The sequence below is a fragment of the Pseudopodoces humilis genome, chromosome 6 (genome assembly GCF_049639895.1).
Source record: "Pseudopodoces humilis isolate 2021_Gansu_Grassland_sample_001 chromosome 6, ASM4963989v1, whole genome shotgun sequence".
Lineage (NCBI taxonomy): Eukaryota > Metazoa > Chordata > Aves > Passeriformes > Paridae > Pseudopodoces > Pseudopodoces humilis.
In genome coordinates, this window is record NC_142205.1 from 22,776,792 (window position 1) to 22,795,299 (window position 18,508).

At 39.7% G+C, this 18,508-nt stretch overlaps 2 protein-coding genes across 6 annotated transcripts in view; one reads left to right on the top strand and one right to left on the bottom strand.

The window, feature by feature from the left end:
• The window catches only part of SMIM14 (small integral membrane protein 14), a 57,519-nt gene extending 47,469 nt beyond the window's left edge, over positions 1 to 10,050 (bottom strand). For 2 of the 5 annotated variants that reach the window (XM_014260990.2, XM_014261005.2), the window contains exons 1-2: positions 9,912 to 10,050; positions 4,850 to 4,978 (exon numbers count right to left, since the gene is read on the bottom strand). The gene's annotated coding sequence lies outside the window, so the exon portion shown is untranslated. Of the gene's footprint in view, positions 1 to 4,849; positions 4,979 to 7,231; positions 7,317 to 8,839; positions 8,922 to 9,911 lie in introns of those variants that run through there. The other 3 variants (XM_014260998.2, XM_014260994.2, XM_014261020.2) reach the window with 3 other exon arrangements.
• The window catches only part of UBE2K (ubiquitin conjugating enzyme E2 K), a 44,388-nt gene continuing 34,980 nt past the window's right edge, over positions 9,101 to 18,508 (top strand). The window contains exon 1 of the mRNA XM_005517764.3: positions 9,101 to 9,288. Within this exon, the coding sequence (XP_005517821.1) occupies positions 9,226 to 9,288 (63 nt within the window). The 5' untranslated portion in view covers positions 9,101 to 9,225. The remainder of the gene's footprint in view (positions 9,289 to 18,508) is intronic.

An 18,508-nucleotide genomic window follows, 5' to 3' on the forward strand; every position in this document is an offset into this window, starting at 1 on the left:
GTGTGAAGCTCATGAAACTCAACAAGGCCAAGTGCAAGGTCCTGCACATGGGTTAAGGCAATCCCAAGGACAAATACAGGCTGGGAGGAGAATGGATTGAGAATAGCCCTGCTGAGAAGGACTTGGAAGTGCTGGTGCATGAGACACTTGACATGATCTGGCAACATGCACTTGCAGCCCAGAAAGCCAATTGTATCGTGGGCTGCATCAAAAGTGTGGTCTGTAGGTCAAGGGACATGATTCATCCCCTCTACTGTGCTCTTGTGAGGGGAGCCATATGGAGCCATATGAGTCCATATGGACTACCATATCCAGCTTTGGGTCCCACAACATAGGAAAGACATGGACTTCTTGGAATGAATCCACAGGAGAGCCACAAAGATGATCAGAAGGATCACCTATCCTGTGAGGATCAGCTGAGAACTGTTCAGTTTGGAGAAGAGGAGGTTCTGGGGAGACTTTATTGTGTCCTTCCATTACCTAAAAGGGGCCTACAAGAAGGGTGGAGAGACTTTTTACAGTGGGTTTATTAGGATAAAATTTTTAACTGTGAGGATGATGAGGAACTGGAACAGGTTCCCCATAGAAACAATGGTTGCCACATCCCTGGAAGTGCTCAAGGCCAGGTTGAATAGGGCACTGAGTAACCTCATCTAGTGGAAGGTGTCACCCATGGCAGGGGGTTGGAAGGAGGTGATCTTTAAGGTATTTTTCAACCCAAACCATTCTATAATTCAATTGAACTCACACTTCACTGTTCATAAATTTTGCAAGAACACCACATTGATTGAGGGAAACCATTTTGGTATTTGAAAGTGTGAATTTACATTTTTGGTGTTTAAACAGATTTTTGTGGTTACCTTTTGTTAAGCTACTAAGGTAATCATTAGACATAGATGATGTCTCTAAAACTGAAGGTAATTACTGAGAAAAAAGATGGAAAGATTGGAAGCTGAAGCTGTATTAAAGCAGAAGCCCAACTCCTTTGTAGAGAAAATACTGAGGGAGCCAGTCCCTTCACAATGGTGCCTAGTGACAGGACAAGAACTAAACATAAGAAAACACTTTATTCTGATACTAACTGAACATTGATAGAGGTTTCCCAAAAGGGCTGTGCTGTCTCATATCCATAGAGATATCCAAATGGACATGGCCCTGGCAAGGCAACCTGCTCTGGCTGACGCCACTTTGACAGGAAGGGTGGTCTAGATGATCTCAAGAGGTCTCTTCCAACCTTGACCCTGCTGTGATTCTGTGATACTGTGCCACTCAAGAGGGAGCCCAGGACTAGATACACCTGCACAGCACTTCCACTGCAATTTCTGTAGGAGTGAAGTTATTTGGAATGAGTGATATTACGATACAGGGATAGTATAGCACCTATAAATATGTCTGCTGGGAGAGTTAATATCTTTTATCTCTGCTCTGTGTTTGGGGAAGGGACCAGCAGCATAATATCACAACACTCCTAGGACTAAGTTAGAATCTGTAAAATCAAGAGACAATCATACAGCATTACTGAATACTTCCCAGTATGACTAACCTCTGTTTGGGGAAAGAAAGATACAGTCTAGAATACTGCCTTTAAAAGCTACTTCCAATTTACCATGTGATCTTTTTGCACTGTCAAAAAGATGGGAAAGCTGTAACGGGAAATTTTATGAGATGGATTATACTTCAATGAAACTGCTATAATTGCTACCCTTCATCTGAGACAAATGTTCAAGACAAGGAACTCCTTACATCTAAACTAGATCTTCCACATAAACAAAGACATATGCTACTGCTGAAAAGACAGACACACAGAATAGTAGCGATTTTCTCAATACTGCTCTATGAAACATTGCGTACTTGGCAGAAATCCACAGACCAGAGAAATGGCTTGTATCTGCTGTGTTCAGGGAAACTGTACATTACTCAGTACAGGACACTATTTGAGCCTTGTTTGTTTAACCTGACTTTATCCTCAATGTTCTCTAATAAATTGCCAGGTGCAGTGTTCTTGCTAGCCACGTGGACAAACTGAAGACAATCAGGTTAGGAAAACAACAAATCAGATTGTCCTGACTTCTATTCTTGAATTGATCCTTACTGGTTTCTATGATTTGAAACCTGATCAATTAACTTTTTTTACAGAACTATGGTGCTAACACTGACTAGTGATTTAAACTTAAGGATTTAACTCTAAATTATCATTCTACTGTAGTAAGATCAATAGAAAAACTTGGCGGTTTTTTCCTGATACAAAATTGTTCTAGTCTCCAAAATGCACCTGTTTTAGGATGGTATCAATATCAATATATCTGCAACAACAGAGCCTGATAAGTTACCCATCTGTCACAGCTGAGCTTTTTCTGGATGATTTCTGACAAACTTCACTCTTTTGTAAATTTTTGTTGTAGACAGTTCCAAAATACTTCCATCAGTTGTGGATTTGCTGCCCACCATAACAGATTATACTGTAGTTTAGCAAAATTAATTTAAATTTAATTTATTTTTAATTTAGCAAAAATGTCATTAGAAGTAAGTTGAAATTCTAGATACAATTTTCATAAAGCCTCAGAATCAAAAATTGCTGGATCAAGCAATAATTACTGAATTTAAGAGCTCCAGATTGCTTTTTTATTATTAGTTCTACCTTTCAGGATCCCTAAAAAGTCCCATGCTTTACAAAACAGAGAGACCATTGAAGGAATTCTTAACAATTGATACACAAATCTTACTGGAGTATGTTGTCTCTGTGGCTTAGCTTGTAGTAGTTTTCTGATTTTACTGCACATATTCTTGTATTATACTATGGTTATTCATACATCTTTAATGCATATTCTTTTATAGCTGGAAACCTTTTCTGAGGTGGGACCACCTCATAAGACTATTCATAAAACTATTGCCTGCAGGAGCTTAATCCATCTCTGCAGCCTGTGTTGATGGCTCTGTGTCTCAGGTTATGTACATTAAGAGGAAAAGTGTCCACTCTCATCCTTTTCTCCAGAGAAGACACAGCAGTGATGCAGATCAGTTTGCAACATAAACTCCCTGAATAAGTGCTGCCTATCTGCTCAAAGGAAAACACAGAAAGCCAGTTGGAGCCATCCCAGAGTCACAAATGTGATATATATGCTGGCAGTTGGACCACTTTATACAGTAAGCTTCCTAGCAGTCAACTTATCTACACTGTTAGGAATATGAAAATATTTTAGCAGTGATGACCACTACCAAAGAAAGAGGGCTTATTTTGAATTTATTCTGAATTCTCATGTTCATTCAATTACTGCTTCACAATTTTTTGCTGCTCCAGTTCTAATTACAAACTCAAATGTCCTAATGAGAGACACTAACTCCACCCCCTAAACAATCACTTCAAAATATTAATGCCATTTTATCCTCTCACTTACTTGCTGCATTTAGGCACTTCCCTGGCTACCATTGCACTAAACAACAAAGTTAAACTTTTAGCTAAAAGGTCTGATATACTTCAGTCCTGATGACTTTTAGAAAATGGAGGTTTACTGAATATAAGTCTGGAACTGATTTTAGCTCCTATAGTCATTAAAATAGGAGCAATTGTTATTCAGTCACAAATCCTAAGGCCATGAGGAGAAGATAATGTCCAGTTGGCCAGGAAAAGCTGTCCAGCTGGCCTTTTGAGGCAGATCTAACTCCTTTTTGTACCTTTCTATGAAAGAAAGATCACAATATTTAATTAAATAAAGTTACATAGATTTGATAACATCTAAAAGTTATTACATTAATAGATGATAATACAAAATACTTAAAATGATACAAATTCTTCACTCAAGGTAGAAAATGTTTTTTGAGTGGACAACAATATACCAGCAACATAATATAGTGACTAAATTCTTTATACCATTGGTCAGATCCTCTCTTCCCTCATAACTCTAATATTCATAAAACTACTAATAAAGCCACGTTAAGTTGTGAAATCTATTTCTTTACTCACAGCTTACTTTCATTTTGAAAGGATCCTCAGAAAGACTGCTATCTTCTTTTTGTAATAGCAAGAAAGGAGCAGAGTTTTACACCTTTTTCTTTATAAGAAGTACTTCTAGCTCCCTGTAATCAACTTGTCAGTCTGTGGCTGCCGAATTTTCAATGTAGATGCCTGATCATTAAGAATATTAATCAGCTTGTGAGCTCCTGCAAAATACAATAACTATTTCACAGCTGAACCTAATTTTTCCCTCCTCTTTTTTTTTTTTGTTTCCTTCATGAAGCCATAAGAATTGGCCCAAGGACCCCTAGGTGTATGTACCATCAGTTGAAAATCACTCCTCCACAAAAAAGTGGAAACTTAAAACCCCAGTAATTTTGCTAACAGACTCAAAAGCATTGGGTGTCTTTGTATCTAGGTTTTCCTACTAGAAACATCAGATTCAGCTGTAACATTAATTTAGAAGATACTGGCAGACCAATATCAAATTAATGAAAAGTCCAGGGTGATTTCTACTAACAGCCCTTAACAAGTGAAGGACAATAGGGTGTTATTAAACCACAAAAAAATCTGCACATTCATTATTTAATGAAAAATTTGCTATGCCATAAATTGTTTTCTGATGTAACTCCACTAATTCAGATGAATTGCATCATATGAATTCAACCTGAGTGACTTCACTCTAATATTTAGTTAGAACCCTTACTGCCTTTTAATGCATATATATTTCATTTGCTAACAACAGGAAAATTGTAATTTGGTAAGTGCAGGCATCTCAAGTGAATACCTTCTCTCTGTTCCTGAACACCAAATTTTTTGGCATTTCTGCCTACAGAACTCGTACATGTTTTTCATCAACATCTTTACAGGCAAGGCTGGATAAAGCAGTGACAGTACCTTGAGCTATTTGTAACGCAAGGAAAGCTTCCCAAAGGAGGGAGCCGTCTCAGCCGAGCAAGGCAAACTGCTATGTTCCACCCAGGAGAGGGCACTCTTACACCTGGCCACGCAACCGGACATGGACACCTATAGGAGGAACAGCAAAGTTGACATCTTTAAACTTGGTCAACTTGCACGACCAGTTAGTTATTTTTATGATAACGCTAATCACAGGTCAGTTGAATCATCCAGAGGCTGCCACAGGAAAACAATATGACTGACAATAAACGTGCATGCTAAATTTATTCTTAGTCTCCAAAATGTGCCGAGTGATACGCAGATAAAAAACACAATTCCTGCATTTCTCTGCTAAAAGCTGGGATCATAGAGAGCTGTAGGTGTACCTTTCGCAGAAAATGAAGATTAAATTTAGAAATAACCTGGGTTTATGAATATAAATTGTTGCCTTTTTAAAAAATAAAGCACTATTATAAATGAGTATACAAACATTTTAATGCAAAGTGCATATAATGTAATAATAACTCAGCTTGTAAAGTTAATCCTTATATGGACATCTCATGAAATAAATAAAATAAGAATTAAAAATGCTACAGGTTCAACCCCTGTTTCTAAAGGGATTGAAATCAATATACATATCTCTTGAGACAGCTTTCCTCTCCAATAAGTAATCCTCCAGCAACAAAGAGAGAAGATCAAGCCTGACATTTTTGATTTTTCTAAACTAAAGCCAAGATGAGGAGGTGGTAGTTTTGTTATGCAAGAAATAAAACAGTAAAAGAGGAATAGAATGCTGCATACTGCAAAGTTAATGTTTCAAAAATCTCATTTTCCTCTAATCAAAGGGGACAATCTCTATAATTCCAAATTTTCTCTAAGTAATTCTACTAGAAAAACTTCCTATTGATATAAAAATAATAAAATTAGGAAAATATGGAAATGAGAAAAAGATCACCAAGAATCTTAACGTGAAGAATGGAAAGTAAATCATACTTAATACTGTCATAAGCATCTTGGAGTCCCCAGGCAGTACACTAGGGCTGGGGGCATTCATAGTCTGAGAGGGAAGAACCTTGCACATGGGGCTATATTGGATGTACAGTGAGTTCAATGTGCACAAACTTTGCATGAGCCATAGCCACTTTTCCATGAAAATGTGGGGAACTGTTTCCTATATATAGTTTGCATGATAGACAGTACTTCCCACATTATTTGGAAAGAGACATAGTGTTCAGGATGTTTGGTTGTCCTAGCATTGGCTAATGAATATTGTTATCCTTTCTGTATTGATAGCTTGGGCTGAGGCCTTAACCACTGACCCTATCACCTTTCTCCTGCAATAACCTTGCATAGTTTGAACTTCAGCCATATCTCCTGCTCCCACTTCCAGAAGTCTTTCAAAACAATATGCCAAGCATAATAAACAATGCATAGATACAATACTGAGTATCTCCCCCTCTATTAATTGTGATCAACACCAATGGGCAAAAGCATAAACCAATCTGCAGCCACTTTGTAAAAGCTGCTATTGAAAGAGCTATTCAGTAGGAGACTAAAATGATGACAGGATCAATGAAAGAACTATGTCCTGAAATCATACATGCTACAATTTTTTAATTCAAAAAATGAGCTCTGTTCAATGGACTACAGTTGTACATTTTGTGTATGTATTTTTCTAAGAGCAAAAGACTAATGAGAACTTAATTCAGGGCTTTATTATCAACATACCATAAAATATATTAGGGAGTCAGACATAGAAGCCAATGAAATCACACAAAGAGGCTATCTTCTCAATTTTTGTATAAAAAATGACCTTTTTTAACAAAGCAAAAATAAAACAACAAACAAGCAAACAGACCTCCCCCCAAAAAAACCAAACCAAGCCCCAAAACACCTATTCAAGGTCTATGATACTGTTCTAACCTAAAACCCTATAGAATCTTCTGTAAAATAATAAACCATAATAAAGTATAAAACAGTTCAAGAGGCATAAAATGATACTCCCAGGATGCTGATTACATAAGGTACCGATTTTTATGTAGATTTTGATCCTGGCAAAACTCACAAATACTCTGTTGTACCAGCAAAAAAGCCTTTCTATATCTGCCTTTCAGCAAAGAGAGAATTAACAGAGTATATGGTGAATATGAAACAGTTGTAAGTGAAAAATGCCTATTTAAGGACAAGGGAAAGGAATGGAGTATACCAAGGAAAAGAGATACAGTAACTCATATTAATTTCATTTTTGCAGTAACAGACTCTGACATTTGTAATCCAAATGAGCACATGAAAATGAACCTAGGTATAAACCAGACAAAATCATTGCCCTTTACCATGGCTGTTACTGGATGTCTACTACCTATCACGTAAAAGCATACTCACAGGAACACAAAGGATTTTGACACTTGATAAAGGTCATGTTTTCCACTTCATTCAGAGCAAAATCTGAATATTGGAAGCTTAGTTTCTTTCTGTGAGCTGTCTGAAAAGACACGAAGGATTTAACCAGGAGATTTTATGTATTACCTTTATTATTGTAATCTATAGTAGTCATAGTTTCTCAGCATGCTACTAACCTAATTTCATCTAAGGGGGAAAAAAGGGTTATTATCCTTTCATTATTGGTGAGAGCCAAGAGCACAGAAGAGCCATGGCCTATCTCCTCAAAAGGAATTTAAAACATATCAGTGGAACTTGGATGTCTAAATTATTCTGAAAATTAAGGTCCAAGATCACACTATTAAGTCATTAAAAAGAAACCAGGTCAACTGCAAAATGGTCCTTTTCATAAAGGTATTGAAACCCTCAGCTGAAAATCTGAATTGTATAATACATTTTAAAGTTTTCAACTGAAAAGAAATTAATTTGATGAACAGCTGCATATGGCACAACATTTCTGCAGAAAAACAAACTTTTTCCAGTCAAACTACAGGGGAAGAGTAAACACCTTAAAAGGACTATATACATCTGTATATAGTCAACAGATTTAAAAAAATTATTTATCTTTTTGCTTGGGCCTATACTTTATTTGTAGTGTATATAACAGTCAAAATGCTGTGTATAATAAGGGAGATAAATGAACAGCACTTGCAGGTAACAGCCCTACCAGAAGTCGACATTTGTTGAGATAAATGTCCATGTTGTACGTTGTCCTGCACTGCACCGTTAAAAGGGGGCCCTATAAAATGTTTCTGCAAACGTTAATGTCTTGGAACCATCTAGTTCCTGAATAAACAACAGTTCAAAATCCAATCTCACGTTCTTCTCTGAAAATCTATGCTCTTCAAAAACATACCTTATTTTATACACCTCAGGTTAGAAGTTATGATTACTGTTACCATATTTCAGATGTCAGAAGCGAAGCAGCATCTGTGGGAGCCCGTATTTGCTTCTGCAATAAAAGGCCCATTAGACAGGCCTGACCTTTGCTTTTTACTCTGCTTTTAAAACATTGTAGTAGAAAAGAAGCAGTTCCTTTCACTGTCCTCGTTAAGTAACCTGTTTCTGGGCCTGCAAGTTCCCCTGGTCTCGTGTGAGGAGGCACCAGTGTCTCCAGGGGGGAGGGGGGAAGAGGACGAGGAGCAGGTCTGGGAGAAAGACGTGTAAGGAATAACATTTTTCTCTGCTGAGCATAACGGGGAAAAAGATAGATGAGAACCGCTGTTAAGGGCCCGGGTGAGCGTATTCTCAAGTTATGTGAGAGACCCCCGGTTCTTTTTGCTCGGGGGCTCCACCGGCAGACATACCAGTTGCTCCTTGCGCCAGCTATTTTCTCAGCGACACCTCAGACATTTCTCCCGATACCGCGGACCCGGCCCAGCCCTCCCAAGGGTGCTCCTTCACCCGTTCGCCGGCCCGGTGCCTCAGGGCTCACCCCGCTGCGGGCACAGGGCCGGCAGGGAGCCATGACGACACAACGGCCTCAGCTGTATCCCGGGGCCCGCCCGCGGCGGGGCTTTGCCTGAGGGGGGTGCCTCCTCACGCTCTCACCAGGGACCCGCCGGGCCCGTGACAGGGCGAGCGGCTCGAGCAGGTGTCTCCGGGGACGGGCGGGTGGGCGGCCAGCGGGGCGAACCCCTGCGCCTCCACAGGTGGGCAGCGCACCCCTCCTTCGGGGTCAGCGGGGTGGAGGCGGCCCGGAGCACTCACGCCGCAGCCGCCCCATCGGCAGCGTTCAGCCACGGCCCCCCCAGCCCCGCCGCCGCCCCGGTGCTGCTCCGGCCGCGCTCCCGCGGCCCCTCCTGAGAAGCAGCGGCGGCCCTTTCGCGCATGCTCGGCGCGGGCGCCATTTTGGTAGGGCCGGGAGTTCTCCAGCGGAGCGACGGCGGAGCTCGCTGGGCCCGGCGCGGAGGGGGCGAGGGGTGCCCGCTGCGGAGATGGCCAACATCGCGGTGCAAAGGATCAAGCGGGAGTTCAAGGAGGTGCTGAAGAGCGAAGAGGTCAGAGCCTTTCCCCCCTCCCCCTGCGCGCCATCGCCGCCACCCTCCCCCGTGTGAGCGTGGGCAGCAGGGGACGGTGCGGGCGCCCCGCCGGCCTTCGCGGGGACCCCGCACCCCCCTCGGCCCCACCTCCCCATGCTGGAGGTGGGCCCGTCCCACGGCATCTGGGAGGGGAATGGCGATTCCTGGGGAGACGGGGCCCGCCAGCCGTTGGGAGGAGGAGGAGGGGGCCGTAGGAAACGCGGCGGCAGGGCCCGAAGAGGCTGGGCGGGCCGGTCCCCGGCGAGGGCTCCCGGCCGTCGGTGCTCGGGAGCGCCGCCAGGCCGGAGGCGGCGGGGGGGGTGGGGCCGGCCCGGCCTCCGCGGGGACCCCCGGAACGCGCCCTCCCGCGTCCGCCCGCGCGGCACCGGGAGCGCCGGGAGGGATGGATGAGGCGGATTGGGAAGGGTGAGATGGGGGTACGTGATCCCATACATCCCCTTCAGCTGACCACTTTGGCTCGCTAGTGCCAGAGGCTGCAGAGTACGGGTTTAATGTTTGGGGGTTTTTAGCGGTTGCTATTAAACCCCCATTTAGCTTCCCTGTATACAGAACTTCCTTTATCCCACTGCAGGCTTACTCACCTTCAGATAGATGCTTTTAAAGCCTCATTCATTTCAGTCATGTTACCTCGTTTCCTGATCAGTATGTTCAGAGGTATGTGGTGGTCAGTAAGAGGCTGACTACTTCCAGGGCAGCAGTAGAGAAGTTCTGATCAGTTTGTGGGAATATATAGCAGTGTTTGTAGGGTTGCATCAATACAGCTTTTGCTGTGTCTGTGTCTGAGTTGGTGGACGTCAGCCAGATAGGTTTTAATGGTTGTGTCGTCATTGTCGTCCTACTTGGGATGATGTTGCAGGTTAGATCCTTGTGAAATATTAATGTGAATATGTAACTCTTAAAGCCGGTGTTTCAGAAATCTGGACATATTCACAGAGAAAAAAAGAGAGGATAATTTTTCAGAGGTACTAATGGCTTAAGGGAAACACGTTTATGGTAGCAGTAGTTGATGTTTTAAATTTTAAATTGTGTGCTAACAACACTGTTGCTATGCAGTTTGAACCAGCCCCTAGAAAAATGTAAGGGCCTTGTTTTACAGTTGCCTTTAGAGCCCAGGCTGATTTTGCCAAGCTGTTGCACAGCAAATACAGAATTGCATGGAGACCAAGAGAAATTTCTAGGTGGATACCTTTATACCAAAGCTAGAGAATGTAGACCTCATACCCCGTATAACCAGCTGATACTGTGGAAACAAAGAAGTCTATTTGGAAGTGCTTTCTAGAGGCTTGAAAAGCCTTCCCCTTTGCTTTATGTGGGAAAAAAAAACTAAACCAAAAACCAAAAAACCTTAACTTACATAGGTTTTGGGGGAGCTCCATGGTAAATTTTCTTACTGTAAAGGTTGGATGCAGTGTGCACATTTTTGATTGTTTCTGTTTGTTTAGTCTGCAGGACTTAGAATTTTGAAAATGGATAATATTATAAAATAGCCTCTGAGCTGCCTAAACCTAGCTAGAAATAGAGGTCTTAATTCTTATGAGATTCAATTAGTGGAATTTCAAAATCATACTACAGCAGACTCTTGATATTTCTTTTTCTTCTGCCATTAGTGAGCTACATAAGTGTCATGCTGATATATTAGTATAAAATTGCTGTTTACAGACTATACTCCCATGTCTTGAATGCAGAATTTCAGCATTACTCAACAGTTACCAAAGTTGCAAGCAAAGTTTTTTTGTGAATGTACGTTCCAGGGCAGTCCAACTATGGTGTCATTATCACTGGGTGTGAAAACATGTGGAGTGGGATGATGAATGAAGGTCTAACTAAATACTACAAATTACAAAACAAAAAGGAGTTTTCTTACTGTTTACTAAGATTATCATTAAACCTGGTTTCTTCAAAAAGAAATGTATTTTTTTTGTGAATGACAATGCTAAATTTGTTGTTTAGTAGTTTGTAAGTCCCTCTCTGAAGGCAAAGTGGCTCACATCATCTGTTCTTAAATTATTCTTGATTTAATGCTTTGAACTAGTTGAAGAGCGGCCCTCCCCCACCCCCGTTTCCTCATAGACATAATAGGAGCACAAATGCCTGGGAAAGGGATAGGCACACTGGGAGAAAAATACATAGAAAGTTTGTTTTCTGTCTTTTTCCACTACTCACCTTTATGCTGAAATGCAGTGGTGGAACCAGAAATGTTTTAAAAAGGGAGCAGCTGGATGGCAGTTAATTCCTTCTGCATTTGAAGTATGTGTTGAAAGTGCTAAATTCCAAATTTTAGAAGAAAGAATTCTGTAAAGTGTGTTTATCCTTGCTATGGATAAGGATCTTGCTACTCAGGACTAAATATACTTTTCATATTACTTAGCACTTCCTCTTTCCTTGAATGCAATTTATGAGAAATAACTAAAACATGATATACTACCTTGCTCTCTGGTTTACAGATGTGAGATGAAGGATCTTCCATATTTTTAAATTGAGTCTGGGACTTTTTGAGTGTTTTGCAAAAGTATTTAAAGTATTTTTACACTTGGGGAAAAGTGCTTCTGCTCTGCTTGCTTTTTTATTTCTTGTTTTGTTATAAACACGACATTATGTTAAGAAGTACGGTATTGTTTATTTAAGAGAGATACCTGTAACTTTGCATCTCTTAAATATTTGAATTAAATAGAGAAAACAAACTTAAGTTTCTTTGTCAGGAGTGCTCTCTAAAGTATGATTTTTAAACTTCTTACTTTTGTGTATGGAGAAAGCTTTAGAATTCTAAGGCAGGTGAGGCATTGTGCATCTGTAACAAAGATGACGTCGTTAGCCTAGGTAGTGAATTGACTGGTTAAGTATGTGTAAGCAAGGGATCAGATGGTACACTTTATTCTTGTTCTGAATGAATAATGAAATTGTCATTTCATTAATCTTTTATCTTGTTGGTTTTATGGGCTGAAATTCTAAAGCTACAAAATGTATTTTGGACAAAAGTATGAAGCCACAGCATGATGGAGAAACCAATAAAGACATGGAAGGAGAATAGTATCCCTCTTTTACTAAGTAGGAAAAAGTTTCAGTGAAGGTTGGCTAGTATTATTTTTAGATTAAGTGTATTTTTTTTAGATTAAGTGTAACTTTAGATTAGGTTACTGGAATGCTGCAGTGGGTAGCCAAATCCTTACCTGCTCTTTTTTTATAAGCAGCTATCTTATGAGAGGGAGAACTTGCTTGGCATTTAATAATGAATAGAAACATATTGAAAGATCTTGTGGTTGCTTAAAGACTGATGCTGAGACATGTTGTAATTGATCAGGTATGTTAAACATTACGTGTGACTTGTTTTTGTAATTTAATAAAGCATCAGTGTTTACTTTGAAGAAATTATACTATGCTGGCAGTGAAGGATTCAGTGTTTAATTTACCATCCACTTTCTTTTATCATGTGGAATTATAAGGTGTTTTCTACTAATTGATACCTTTTGCAGTGAAAACTCTCATCTGATATCGAACATAGCTTCCTCCTAGCAAGACGAGAATTGCTGGTATATCTACCATGAAGTGTTCTTCTCTTACAAATATGAAGAGACATTTATGGCAGGTTCATCCAGGTAGAGCTGAGAGTAAATTTCACTCAGCTGCAGTTATGGAATATGAGTATCTTCATGAACAGATATCTGAAGTAGCAGTTGAAATTTTTAACTAGCTTGAACCCAAAACAGCATTCAAGTGAAGATAGTAGGTTAACAACGAAAACTTCAAGTACTTGATTTCCAAGAAGGAAATGAGTGTTTGTTTCAGAGTCTGCTATGTGTTTCAGTGATTTGCAGGCAAAAGGGAAGGGAAGAATAATTGTAGTCTGCTGTACCTTTCCTAGACATGTAAAGACCTAGTGAGTAGCTCTCATGTTGGTTTTTATCATTGCCTGTAATGGTCTTGTGATTTATGTCAGTATATAGCAGAATACTAAGGAGCATGTCTGCACATTTCTTGCTGTTTGGAAAAGCTGTAGATATTTAATTTTCAGGCTCAGAAAAACCTCATAGCTTTAGTTCATTTACATTTGGGCAGTCTTGGGTGCTAGATACTGGATTCACTAATGTGGAAACTCCCAGTTGTAATTGTGCTTTAGTGTTAGTAGGATTCTTGTTTTTCTTCCTATTTATCCTATAGAAGCTCCGGTGTGCTAAAACCCCCATCACACACTTTTTTAATCATATGCAGGCCTTCTGAGAGACTGAGGAGAGACTGGTATCAATATAATAATGACACTCTAAATGTTCTTATGTTTACTCCTTTTTTTACCTTTATGCCTTTCCATCAACTAAGCACACTCAGGCTTTATTCACACAAACAGTTGTCCTGGTTTTGGCTGGGACAGAGTTAATTTTTTTTTTAGAAGCTGGTACAGGGCTGGGTTTTGGATTTAGTCTGAGAATAATGTTGATAACACACTGATGTTGCTGGGTACAACTTACTCTAAGTCAAGGACTTTTTAGTTTCCCATGCTCTGCCAGCGAGCACATGCACAGGAAGGTGCATGGCCAGGACAGCTGACCCAAAATGGCCAAATGGATGTTCCATCCCAGAGAATGTCACACTCAGTATAGAAACTTCGGGGATTGGCTGGGAGCTGCTGATTGCTGCTGGCATGGGCTGGGAACAGGTGAACAGGTGGTGAGCAATTGCACGGGGCATCCCTAGTCTTTCTCTAGTTTTATTCCTCTCTCTTTTAGTAATCTCCCTTTTCATTATTATTACTATGTTTTGCTTTATTTAAATTATTAAACTGATCTTATCTTGACACATAGGTTTTACCTTTTTCCAATTCTCTTTCAGTCCATGTGGGAAGTGGGGCATCTGATTAAGCAGCTGCATGGTATTTAGCTGCCCCCTGGGATTAAACAGTGATAACAATCCCACTGCACCCACTAAACCTCTACTGACTTCCGTGTGACTATTCTTACAATTCAAAAGTTAAGCATATGTATCAGCATAAAATGGATACTGTTTAAACAAATATGATGCTGACTCAGGAACCATAATAGAAGACATCTCGTTCTTATAAATACCTACATTGATTCTACAGGATAAATAGGAAGAAAAACAAGAATCCTACTAACACTGAAGCACAATTACAATTAGAAGTTTCCACATTAGTGGATTCAGTATCTAGCACCCATGATTAAAAAAGTGTATGAGGTGGGTTTTAGTACACCGGAGCTTGAGGCTGCTATGCAAAACGAGATTTTAGTAGTCTGGAGAAATGAACATCCTGGCAGGAGCCTTTTGAATCTTAGTTGAGGTAGGTGCCAGTTCCTGCACCTGGGAGGAAGTAACTCCATGCATCCGTAAGTACAGTCAGGAGACTGACTGGAAACAAAGTAGTCTAGCAGGAAAAGAACTTCATGACCTAGCAAAGAGCAAGCGCCACAATGATGGTGGCAAAGAAGTCCAACCACATACTGGGTTGCATTAGCAAGAATATAGTCAGTAGGTTGTGAGAAGTGATTCTTCACCTCTCTTCTGTGCTCGTGAGAACATGTGTGGTGTTCTGTGTTCAGATGCATACTCAAACTGAGCAGAAAATTGTCAAGGTGATGAAGGGACTGGAGCACAAGATGTGTGAGAAGAGGGTAAAAGACCTGATGTGGAGAGAATTATTGAGAGAGACATATTCCTGTTGTCTATAAATACCTAGTGAGAGGCTCCTGGGAAGAGCCAGACTTGTCTCAGAAGTGCATGGGAATATGGTAAGAGGTGGCAGACACAAGCTGGAACATGGGAAATTCTGACCAGACACTGTGGAAAAAAATTGTAATGGTAGTAGTCAAACATTTAAGCAGTGTGATCAGCAAGATTGCAGACTCTCTGTCCTTGGAGTTGTTCAGAACTCAACAAATTCTTGAACAATCTGCTCATATTGAACCTGCTTTGAGCAGGAGGTAGGGACTAGAAGCCACTCAGCTGTCTCTACCTTTGTGACTACAGAATCTGTAGTATAAGTGGTTTTTAATTACTGTTTCTGTTGTCAAAGAAAACATAAAAGGGTTCCAACTCTGTCGCCACATCTGGTAAAACCTTCCCCTGTAAACAAATAGAAATGGTCTACTTTAAAATTTTCCTTTTTCATTTAAGAGTTTTCACTATTGTATGGCAATAATGAATCCTCTTCCTTGTCAAATTGGAGGCTAGGTTTTTCTGGTAGATGCAAGGCTTTCAGGGTTTGTATGTTGACCAAGTTCTGGTCTGGAACCCTGAAAGTAGAACAAATATGAGATTTGTAGTACTTCTTTAAGCTTCATTTCTCTGAAATGTGAAGATATTTTAACTTTAAAGTAGTTGTTTGTGAGATCTTTTGAGCATTACCAAAAAGAATTTGGTCTGCTGTGTTTTCAGCCATGCCTGCAGTTTTAGGCAAGAAAGGTTTAGACCAGTTTCCTATAACTGCATAAAAAGAATAGTGAAACACCATTACTGTGCATCTTTGATTTTCTTAATCCTGTCTGTGGTGTGTTGGTTATGTCTTCTAGTTTGTACTGGAAAATAATGGAGAATGGTTCTGTAGGTCTTTGCCATCAAACAAGTTTGTCCATAGGTGGTGAGAAAACTGCATGTTATTCTCACATCTGAAATGATCTTTCAGAATTATTAGTTTATTTGTAGTTAACACCTCTTTATCTGAACCATATAGCTATTTCTCAAGTTCTGTAGTGCACTTTTAGCATCACTATTATGTAGATGCTGATCAGTACTAGTATTAGGAATACTACTTATATCTGTGATTTAAAATATACAATGGCAGTGGTCATTTGACTATGAGTTTGCCAAGTATTGGTAGTGGGAATATTTGTGCAGAGAAGGATAGATCTATTGCTTTTTCCTTTGTTCAGTTGGTGACTTTTTTTATGTTAATGTGTATCCAGTGGGGTCCAGATTTCTAGTGAGTGGTCTATGTATCAGTTGGCAGAATCATAAAGATTTTGGGAGTAAGTAGAAAACAGAAAAAGAAAAACTTAAATCTGCACTGAAGTCAGACTCATGTGGTTGTTTTTGGTGGCATCATGAAAACCTGAGGAAGGAGAGCAGTTCCAGGTTAGAGGAGAGGATTTGTTTAGTATGAGGGATAGATTGTAGCTGATGATGGTACCCTCTGATAACAACTCCCAATGGACCTGAAGCAGTGCTAGAAAGTAGCCATCCTGTACCAATTCCAGTCTTGCATTCATTCTTCTGTGCTTGTTTCCAGGAGTTTGGCTTTAATAGGAAGGATGTATACGAGTCCAAAGGTTAGTTCACTTTATGTAGTATGAGATTTAAATAAAGTTAACATTTTATCATAGTAAATTTGTGTAAGTATAAACTGCAAGAAAGTGCTGGTTAACAGTCCAGGGGTCCTTATTTTGCATTAAGCTAGTTCAGGTACTTAGAGTAGTTCTTAAATAATTTATATGTTAAATGATTTCTAGATTCCTGGATTTCAAAATCCTAATAAGGACTGTTGTCATTCTTACACTTCATCACTTTTACACTAATAATTTCTGCTGGTATTAAATTGAGAAAATGCTTTAGGTTAAAGTTTATCATTAAGACGCAGGCTATCTTTTTGTCTTTGACAAGCCAAGTAAAACTGCTGCAATTTAGATACAGAAAAGGAATCAATTTAATTATTTTATGGCAAAAAGTAGGAATTTTGGCAAATAATATTCTATATGGCACTCTAAGGATGTTTCACAGAATCGTAGAATATTCTGAATTGATTGTAGTCCAATTCTGCACTCTTGACTTATCCAACATTTTCCCTTGAGATTATATCAGTGTTAATATTTGTAATATTTGAGTTGGGAGCACTTGAATATGCTTGAGTATTTAACAAAACAGTATCTGCATCATAAATAAAGTATGTCTGTGAGTAGCAAAAATAACTTTCTTTGAGTACCAGATCTGTGTTTGTTAATCTAGTATATTTCAACAGAATTGTGCTAAAGTTATGGATTGCTCCTGTCTATCCTTCAAAGTGTCTGCACAGGAGAGAGATACTGTGAATGTCAATGGCTACAGAAGAAGCATTGTGTTATGCTTTATTGGACACTGTAAAAGTCAGTCCTGCAATATAACTCCAGTTTGGCTATGCCAGTGTCTGAGAGAGCTGGATTCATCCTGAGTATCGTTCTTCTGTTGGATTGATAATAGGGGCTGTCCTGTCCACCTTGTTACAAAATACATGGGAAACTAATTGAAGTTCATTACTTCCAAATTTTTATTCATTATTAGCCAGTGTGATCAACAGTTCATTGGGAAAGACTAATGAAAGACTGTAAATCTAGTTCTTTTAAAAAAGTCAAGTTTAAGGTAACATGCCTTCAGATTCTAAGTATGTCTAGAGACTGTTTTAGGAAGGGAGGAAAAAACTCAAACCCACAAATACATTAGTCTATATTTTACTTAAACAGGTACTTTAGCTCAAGCTGAAAATATTTCACTTTTTATTTTTAGCTGAAAGTGAACTGTGAGAAAGTATCTTTGAGTTTTTGCTGTGTTAGCCTGTGTTAAAGTACAGGAGGCTATGATGAAATAAGGTAGTGTACATGAATGGAAATCATGGTAGCTGTGTTGTGTTTTCTCCCTTTCTGGAAGCTCTTAGAGCTTTCGTGGTGTTTAGGTAAGCCCTTCCACTTTGGAATAAAGGTGTCCATGTGGGAAGCTAGTACAGAAAAACTGTTCTGAGCTGTTTTCGCAAGTCTTCAAGCTCTGAGACTGACTGAATTATATAATCAATTTAAAATGAACTGAATCCTGTGATTCCTTTATATGTAGAATTGTTAAGTAGATACACAGGATTGATTGTAGAGTCTGCATCAAATGGTTTTGTATGTTCACAAAATGACTAATCCAAAGGATGGTTCAGAATGGTTATTCAAGTACACTTTATCTGCAGGGTATTTCAGTTCTACACCAAAAACAGAACCATGCATAAAAAGATAGGAAAAATGCATCGACCCTTACTTTCCTGAGGGGGAAGAGGAGTCCTTTGCAATATGTGCACACTGATGTCGAGTATCTTAGTGGGATCAGATCATGTTTGGGTAACTCCTGCACACAATTTACAGTACCTGCTCCAAGGTACTGTAAGTATTTTGCATAGCCTGTGCAGGGGCCCTTAGAGCAGTACAGGAGAGTGTGTGTGCAGTTATGT